The following is a 10,000-nucleotide window of genomic DNA, read 5'->3' as shown; positions in this document are numbered from 1 at the left end:
ACAGGTCATTTAGTACATGTCGCTATTCCTGCATCCAGGGGGAATATGTTCGATGGAATAATTTCTTAAGTGTATTACCGCATCCCCAAGGGTTAGGCCCACTTTTTACGGGTCAGTGGAATCTGTATGCTCAAAACCCCGATTCAAGTAGTCATTTATTTGGTACCTCCCAAGGATCAGGAACTGCCATTCTAACCCTTCTTGGGGGATTCCATCCACAAACGCAAAGTTTATGGCTAACCGATATGGCACATCATCATCTAGCTATCGCAATTCTTTTCCTCATTGCGGGTCATATGTATAGAACTAACTTTGGAATCGGACACAGTATAAAAGATCTTTTAGAAGCACATATTCCTCCGGGGACGGTTGGGGCGTGGGCATAAGGGTCTTATGACACAATCAATAATTCGATTCATTTTCAATTAGGCCTTGCTCTAGCCTCCTTAGGAGTTATTACTTCCTTGGTAGCTCAACACATGTACTCTTTACCTGCTTATGCGTTCATAGCGCAAGATTTTACGACTCAAGCTGCGTTATATACCCATCACCAATACATTGCAGGATTCATCATGACAGGAGCTTTTGCTCATGGAGCTATATTTTTTATTAGAGATTACAATCCAGAACAGAATGAGGATAACGTATTGGCAAGAATGTTAGACCATAAAGAAGCTATCATATCCCATTTAAGTTGGGCCAGCCTCTTTCTAGGGTTCCATACTTTGGGACTTTATGTTCATAATGACGTCATGCTTGCTTTTGGTACTCCCGAAAAACAAATCTTGATCGAACCCATATTTGCCCAATGGATACAATCCGCTCATGGGAAAACTTCATATGGATTTGATGTACTTTTATCTTCGACAAATGGCCCAGCATTTAATGCGGGTCGAAGCATATGTTGCCCGGCTGGTTAAATGCTATTAATGAGAATAGTATTCATTATTCTTAACAATAGGTCCTGGAGATTTCTTGGTTCATCATGCTATTGCTTTAGGTTTACATACAACTACATTGATCTTAGTAAAACGGTACCTTGCCATAATGTGATGTGTTTCCAATGCCAATAAAAAGTAACCCATCCAATAGTATTTAACATCCAAAAACTGCCAAATAAAAATGCGTCCCAAGCCGGAATATCACAAGTACCACCTCGTCCGGACCATCGCAAGGAAACTATACCCGAAATCCTTTTTATCTGGCTTAACTTGGAACCACGTGCATCTAAAGCACCTTTACTAAGATCAATGTATTGTATGTAAACCTAAAGCAATAGCATGATGAACCAAAATCTCCAGGACCTTTGTTAGAATAATGATTACTATTCTCATTATAGCATTTAACCAGCCGGGGCAACCATATGCTTCGACCCGCATTAAATGCTGGGCCATTTGTCGAAGATAAAAGTACATCAAATCCATATGAAGTTTTCCCATGAGCGGATTGTATCCATTGGGCAATATGGGTTCGATCAAGTTTGTTTTTCGGGAGTACCAAAAGCAAGCATGACGTCATTATGAACATAAAGTCCCAAAGTATGGAACCCTAGAAAGAGGCTGGCCCAACTTAAATGGGATATGATAGCTTCTTTATGGTCTAACATTCTTGCCAATACGTTATCCTCATTCTGTTCTGGATTGTAATCTCTAATAAAAAATATAGCTCCATGAGCAAAATCCTGTCATGATGAATCCTGCAATGTATTGGTGATGGGTATATAACGCAGCTTGAGTCGTAAAATCTTGCGCTATGAACGCATAAGCAGGTAAAGAGTACATGTGTTGAGCTACCAAGGAAGTAATAACTCCTAAGGAGGCTAGAGCAAGGCCTAATTGAAAAGAATCGAATTATTGATTGTGTCATAAAGACCCTTATGCCCACGCCCCAACCGTCCTCCCGGAGGAATATGCTTCTAAAAGATCTTTTAACTGTGTCCGATTCCAAAGTTAGTTCTATACATATGACCCGCAATGAGGAAAAGAATTGCGATAGCTAGATGATGATGTGCCATATCGGTTAGCCATAAACTTTGCGTTTGTGGATGGAATCCCCCAGAAGGTTAGAATGGCAGTTCCTGATCCTTGGAGGTACCAAATAAATGACTACTTGAATCGGGGTTTTGAGCATACAGATTCCACTGACCCGTAAAAGTGGGCCTAACCCTTGGGGATGCGGTAATACACTTAAGAAATTATTCCATCGAACATATCCCCCCTGGATGCAGGAATAGCGACATGTACTAATGACCTGTCCAGCCAAGGAGCTTACCCCGAATAGTCCTGACAAATGATGATTCAGACGAGATTCAGCATTTTTGAACCATGAAATCTTGGTTTCCATTTTGGTTGTAGGTGTAACCAACCCCTATTAAGGATAGGGCATAAAGAAATAATAGAAAAAGAGCTCCAGTATAAAGATCTCATTGTACGTAACCGATTGATACCACCACTGATAAACCCAGAATAATGACTACCAGCTGGATCAAGATATAATAATGACTACTGAACATACATAACAGCAACCAACAAAAGAACTAAAGTCCTACTTACGAAATGGAAAGGATAGTAAAGAAATCCAGAACAATCACTTAGCATGATATGTGGTTGTACCAACATTATGAGGAGAAAGAATCTAGCATAAATAAACCTGATAAAACCAGAAAAGCATATTCACCGGGCCAAGAGCACCTCCTCGAGTAAATGCTTCCACAGCCGGTTGACCAAAATGAGGATCCCAAATAGCATGAGCAATCGGTCTTACATGTAAAGGGTCTTGTATCCATGTCTCAAAATTTCCTTGCCAAGCTACATGAAACAAATTTCCGGAAGTCCACAGAAAAATTATTGCTAATTGCCCGAAATGAGAAGCAAAAATATTCTGATAAAGACGTTCTTCAGTAATATCATCATGACTCTCGAAGTCATGTGCGGTAGCAATACCAAACCAAATACGACGAGTAGTGGGGTCCTGAGCTCCTTGTACAATGCTCAAGGCTCTAGGCTGAGTAGCAGGAGCAACTTTTAATTTATTATGAGCCCAAACAATGGATTCAATAAGTTCTTGCCAATAACCACGCCCGCTGAATAGAAACATTAAACTGAAAGCCCATACAAAATGAGCACCTAGGAAAAAAGACCATATGCAGATAACGAAGAACCATAAGATTGAATTACCTGAGATGCTTGTGCCCATAAGAAATCGCGGAGCCACCCATTAATAGTAATGGAACTCTGTGCAAAGTTTCCTCCGGTAATATGAGTTACCACCCCTTGATCGCTTATACTACCCCAAACATCTGACTGCATTTTCCAACTGAAATGGAATATTACTACCGAAATAGAATTGTACATCCAGAATAGTCCTAAGAAGACATGATCCCAAGCAGATACTTGACACGTTCCTCCTCTTCCAGGCCCATCACAAGGGAAACGAAAACCAAGATTTGCTTTATCTGGTATTAACCGCGAGCTACGAGCAAATAAAACACCTTTCAACAGTATCAATACCGTCACATGAATTGTAAATGCATGAATATGATGTACCAAAAAGTCGGCCGTTCCTAATGGAATAGGTAGCAAAGCTACTTTGCCACCCACTGCTACTAACTCACCGCCCCCCCAAGTCAAACTGGTGCTCGCTGTTTCACCAGGGGCTGTTACACCAGGTGCTAAAGCATGGGTATTTTGTATCCATTGAGCAAAGACTGGTTGTAATTGTATAGCAGTATCTGAAAACATATCTTGTGGACGCCCTAAAGCACTCATGGTATCATTATGAATATACAAACCAAAACTGTGGAAGCCTAGAAATATACATACCCAGTTGAGGTGTGATATGATTGCATCGCGATGCCTCAGGACACGATCTAATAAATCGTTGTATCGATTAGTTGGATCATAGTCTCTTACCATAAAAATGGCTGCATGCGCAGCAGCACCAACTATGAGAAATCCACCAATCCACATGTGATGTGTGAACAATGATAGTTGTGTAGCATAGTCAGTAGCTAGATATGGATAAGGGGGCATGGAATACATATGGTGAGCTACAACAATAGTTAAAGAGCCTAACATAGCCAGGTTAAGAGATAATTGAGCATGCCATGATGTTGTTAGAATTTCATATAGACCTTTATGGCCTTGGCCTGTAAATGGACCTTTATGAGCCTCTAAAATATCTTTTAGACCATGACCAATACCCCAGTTGGTCCTATACATATGACCTGCTATTAGGAAAAGAATTGCGATAGCTAAATGATGGTCCCTTAGCTATTGTTCTTGAGAAATGACCGGGTTTAGCCCATTCCTCGAAAGAAGTTTTTATGGGATCCCTATCTACCAAATTTTGACTTCTGGTTCCGGCGAACGAATAATCATTGAGTCCTCCTCTTTCCGGACAACACATACAAAGAAACCCGCCAACAGTCACTCAAATAATTAGTGAACCGATGATAGATGCTTAGAATTTTGTTCTTTCTCTTCTATCTCCCATCTATTCATCCATTTTCTTTAGTTATTCACTAGAGCAATTATGATCTGGAAGTCGATCTGGGGCAAGTGTTCGGATCTATTATGACATATCCATAGGGTGCTCAACGGACCCCCCCCTTTTTTTTTTTTATTAAAAAGCGTTTTCGCACCTTTACATTAGTATTGGTACACAAATAATTTTTTTTTATAACCTAATCTAGTGTATTCATATTTCAATTATAAGTTCCGAAATATAGCCTATTTTTTATGTTTTAAATAGAGGATATTATCCTATTTCAATAACCGCTTATTAGTCATTACTAAGAAACATTCTAGTATTGATATTTAGTCATTTTCAAATCCCTTTTATTCGTTTTAATAGTCGAAAAGAAAAAAATAGAAAAAACTAGATATAGATATTATAGATATTCTCATATTCATGTACTACTTATCCCTAGAGAATACCAGATTAAATAGAACGATTTGAGAAAAGGATATAATGAAATTTTTTTCTGGGATTGGTTCTTCTGATAGAAAAAAGAATCTGGTTTATTTGACCGAGAGGGCCAAGAAACTAAAAACAATTAATTGTAAAAACAAATAAAGATATATTATAGAATAAAAAAAAAAGAAACAAAGAAAAAGTTCTTATTCGAAGCGCCTCGTGATCGTCAACCAATTCTGTGCTTCAATATAATTACCAGGAGTAAGCGTTATAGCCTGTTTCCAATACTCGGCGGCTTGAGCAAACCAAGCCTCCGCCATTTCAGAATCTCCTTGTTGAATGGCCTGTTCTCCACGGTCGGAATAGGCGGGTCAATTCCCTCCCTGAGAACCGTACTTGAGAGTTTCCTACCTCATACGGCTCGACAACCAACTCTTTTGTTTTGGTGTACCAGTTTTTTTCACTTTAACCTACTTTAACTTTATATCTAATTGAATGAGATTTCTTATAGATATTCATTCGGTTTTTCTTGGATTAAACAAAAGAGAGTAATTACATGAGTTTCAAACTTTCGTTTTGATTTAATTAATATATTAATTAATCTAATAATAAGTTTTATCTTTTCTCCTACCTTCAGAAAAAAAAAGGCATGTCCACTGTTATTAGATATTAGAATTTTCTGAAAGGTAACTATCCCGCTTTCATATATAAATTTATATAGAATCGTTGAAAAAGACTTTTTTTCATACTTCATATCATAAAAAAGAAAAAGACTTACTGTCTTTAGGATCTGATGCTACACCGCTGCTCAATACCTTAGGGGATCCACTCTATTACATAAGTAGATTTCTAAGATTTATCTCATATTATGATATAATAAACAGCTCTTGTTGTATCGGTCCAAAACCTTTCCAGTTGATCTTTACGGTGCTTCCTCTATCAATTAAATCTTTTTTTATCCATAGAAAATAAAGTATTTAGGCATATCTAGTCTTCACTTCATATTTCGATCCATGAAGTTTATTTATTTGCTACAGCTGATAAAAAATCGTTTTGGACGATGCTTATGTAGAAAGCCTTTTTTTTTTCTAGTATTTCATTGACTAGCTGTTCGTTCTTTTTTTCTATAGTGGAGATAGTCGCACGTAATGACAGATCACAGCCATATTATTAAAAGCTTGTGGTAAAAAGGGGTTTCGTTCTAATGCCCGAAAATAATATTCTAAAGCTTTGGTATGTTCCCCATTACTTGTGTGGATAAGGCCTATATTATAGAGTATATAACTTCGATCATAGGGGTCAATTTCTAGTCGCATAGCTTCATAATAATTCTGTAATGCTTCCGCATAATTTCCTTCAGATTGAGCCGACATCCGTTACGGTCGTCATTCGCTTTAACGAATTCTCCGTTTCAGAACCGTATGTGAGATTTTCATCTCATACGGCTCCTCCTTTAGGTGCATAATGAAAATAATAAATATATGGATATGGAAAAATTTGATGTCATTATGAACTAAGCGGGGCTAATGTTTTTACAAGAAATCCCTAGCCAACCTTCTTGTAAAAGATCTTTTCTTACTACCAAGTGGATTCATATTCATACTAGATAAAATAAAAAAGGAAACTCTAACAATTTCTTTGTTCTCAACGCCCCTAAATTTCCAGGAATTAGTCACTTCAACAGTCTTCAATGGTTATACGGGTATCCAAAGTACGGACGAGATGGATGTTTATTGTTCCAACCATTTTAATTAGTCCCAATCCCAAAGAAGAAGAAAGAAAAGGAATCTTTTTGAAGAAAGTTTTCGTGTTGTTGATTTCTCGGCGTAGTGCTTCTTCCCCTGTGCCTCCTATTCGTATATTGTATTAGTCTAGTAGGATTGATCTGTAATACGGGAACCGTAGGTAAAAAACCTTTTGCTCAATACTAGAATTCATAATTGAAGCATCTAAGGCTGCACTAATCGTGGATACATGACAGAAGGGATTGCTTTTTTATATTATAAACTTCACCTTCAAAAGCGTAGATTTTTTTCAATACTCATTTTTTTCTATTCCAAATCGGTGAGAAATAGAAAAAAATGATAATGATAATCAAATCGCACCATCTCTGTAATAAGTAAATGCCTCTTTTTCTCCGGAAGTTGTCGGAATGACTCGTAATAAGATATCGGCTACAATTGTAAAGGTTTTATCAATAAAATTTCCATTTATACGCGATCTTGGCATAGGTAGTAATCCATTCTATAACTCTTTTTATTTCCTTTAACTTTTCTTTTGTGAGAAAATTTTCTCACAAACAAAGGAATTTTATAGTACGAACTAACATAAAAGCGGACTCGTTTTTTATAAAAAATATTCTATCTACTTCCAATTTTTCTAGATATAAAATCTACATTTCTTTGCTATGGAAAATGCTGGGAAGAGCAAACAAGGGATCCAAACCTCCCTACCAATCTATGATACATGAATAGGAAAAAGATTCCCCGACAAAATCCCTTACCTTGTCCCTTTTTAGTTTTAATCAAAAAAGCGGGCAAAGGGGAGTTGTCCGAACTCTTGTTTTTAGTGATTTTTTTTTACTTCACTTAGGTTTTTTAAGTCTGGCGAGAGTAATATTCTACGACAAGCAATTCATTTATTTTCAAACCGACGCATTTCCTATCTATTATTTGATTGACTAACCCTTCATATTGGAATGTGTGAAGAGTCAGATGGTTTGGCAATTCCTCGGGGGCAGATGACTCAAGAAGATTTTGAACCAAAGTTCTAGAGTTTTGTTCATCCTTCACTGTAATAATATCTCGGGGTTTGCATCGATAACTTGGTATATCAACTATACGACCATTAACTAAAATATGCCCATGGTTAACTAATTGGCGCGCTTGAGGAATAGTCAAAGCCATACCCAACCGAAAAAGGATGTTATCCAAACGCATTTCAAGTAATTGTAATAAAACTTGACCCGTTGACCCCTTAGCTTTTCCGGCGATACGAACATATTTAAGTAATTGGCGTTCTGTAAGACCATAATGAAAACGCAATTTTTGTTTTTCTTCTAAACGAATACGATATTGAGATTTTTTTCCGGAGCGTGATTGGTTTCTAAGATCGCTTCCTGCCCTAGGCCTTTTACTAGTTAGTCCCGGTAAAGCCCCCAGACGGCGTATTTTTTAAAACGAGGCCCTCGGTAACGTGACATAAAGACTCCTTTTTTTATTGAAATTGTACAAAAACTAAACAAAATTAAAACTGAACTAAATGATAATGATAAATAACGTAAAATCCACTCCAATAAACTATTGGAATACAAAGAGTCAGAAGATATATTCTCTCAATATACAGATTTTTTTTATTGTATATACAATATATATAAATCAATAAATCACAAAAATTTTCCTTTATTTTCTTCATTTATTTTGCCAAGATCTAACCCTTTTACCCCAATATATATTCCTATATGGAAGTTTATATGACATAATATAAATGGCGTGGTAACTCTTGGAAAAAGGTGAAAGAAGTCTTTTCAATCTTATTTTTTTTTGAAAGTACATTAAAAATCATGTAAAAAAAATGAAAAACTATGTAAAAGCCGGCTATCGGAATCGAACCGATGACCATCGCATTACAAATGCGATGCTCTAACCTCTGAGCTAAGCGGGCTCAACTAAAATAGTGTATACAAATTCACTAAACTACTAGATCGTATTAATTAACTATTCTATTCATATTTTTCCTTATCTATTTAGAATTCATCATATTTTCGATATTCTAGAACAGAATATAGCTCAAATAAATAGTGACTATCATTAAATAAATAAAACAAAACCTTAATGAATTAATATAATATAGCAATATATCGACTTTCTAATTTTGATTTCATGAGTTTCTAAATAAGAAAATTTTAATTAGACCGGAAAGCTTTTTTTTTAAAGTTAAATGATATCTGATTTGAAATTCTTGGTTTTTTTGTTCTAACCTCATGCAATTATTATTATTTGATACTTTTTCTCTTTTTATATTCTTTATTATTTTATAGAATTAAATTATTAGAATGAATATTCGAATATTCATTTCGAATATACTTTTTTAGAATTATTCGAATTTCAAATCTACGAAGTAGACTTATAATCTTTTTACATTGCACATTGTAGAATTCTAAGTTTCAATAATGATCATAAATTTCTTTTCATGGAAGTAAAAAAAACGAATCGACCGTTCGACTATTTCTTAAAATTGAAGACAACGATGAGAAAAGGAAGAACATATATATGTTCTCTAATATATAACCATATTGAATTGCAAATACAAAAATGATAGAATCTTTGTTGATTAAACTAAATCAATATGGATGGGGCTAAAAAAAATGCAAGAAGATACCAAAGAAATAAAATAAGTATCTGTATGTAATGAATTCCAAGGTTTCGTCATAAGAAAAAGTGGAAAGACATCATAATGAGATCCTAATCTCAAAGCAAAAAGGGGATATGGCGGAATTGGTAGACGCTACGGACTTAATTGGATTGAGCCTTGGTATGGAAACCTACTAAGTGATAACTTTCAAATTCAGAGAAACCCTGGAATTAACAATGGGCAATCCTGAGCCAAATCCTGGGTTACGCGAACAAACCAGAGTTTAGAAAGCGGGATAGGTGCAGAGACTCAATGGAAGCTGTTCTAACAAATGGAGTTCAATCCCTTGTGTTGAATCAAACGATTCACTTCATAGTCTGATAGATCCTTGGTGGAACTTATTAATCGGACGAGAATAAAGATAGAGTCCCATTCTACATGTCAATACTGACAACAATGAAATTTATAGTAAGATGAAAATCCGTTGACTTTTAAAATCGTGAGGGTTCAAGTCCCTCTATCCCCAACCCTACTCCCTAAAAAAGTCTGTTTTGACACCTTACCCTTTTTTTAGTTATTCAAGAATTCATTGATCTTTTTCATTCATCCGACACTTTTACAACTCGAATTTCTTTTCTTATTATATACAAGTCTTGTGGATATATCATACATATACAAATGAGAAAGAACTATCGATTTGAATTATTTCGATCTAAATAATTTTTTCATA

At 35.9% G+C, this 10,000-nt stretch overlaps 1 protein-coding gene, 1 non-coding gene and 2 pseudogenes across 2 annotated transcripts in view; 1 reads left to right on the top strand and 3 right to left on the bottom strand.

The window, feature by feature from the left end:
- LOC125602864 (photosystem I P700 chlorophyll a apoprotein A1-like) overlaps nt 1–671 on the top strand; it is a 2,498-nt gene extending 1,827 nt beyond the window's left edge. Inside the window, exon 1 of the mRNA XM_048774242.1 lies at nt 1–671. This exon is cut by the window's left edge and continues 1,827 nt beyond it. Coding sequence (XP_048630199.1) covers nt 1–69 — 69 coding nt within the window. The 3' untranslated portion in view covers nt 70–671.
- Nucleotides 672–2,634: 1,963 nt separating this feature from the next.
- Nucleotides 2,635–5,237, bottom strand: LOC125602866 (annotated as a pseudogene).
- Nucleotides 5,238–6,562: 1,325 nt separating this feature from the next.
- LOC125602863 lies at nt 6,563–6,838 on the bottom strand (annotated as a pseudogene).
- A 1,669-nt stretch (nt 6,839–8,507) lies between these two features.
- TRNAT-UGU lies at nt 8,508–8,580 on the bottom strand. The gene has a single exon. It is a non-coding gene; the product is annotated as a tRNA-Thr (tRNA).
- Between the last annotated feature and the right edge of the window lie 1,420 nt (nt 8,581–10,000).

The sequence above is a fragment of the Brassica napus genome, unplaced genomic scaffold (genome assembly GCF_020379485.1).
Source record: "Brassica napus cultivar Da-Ae unplaced genomic scaffold, Da-Ae ScsIHWf_3013;HRSCAF=3800, whole genome shotgun sequence".
Taxonomy (NCBI): Eukaryota; Viridiplantae; Streptophyta; class Magnoliopsida; order Brassicales; family Brassicaceae; genus Brassica; species Brassica napus.
This window is presented reverse-complemented; position numbering and strand designations above follow the sequence as displayed.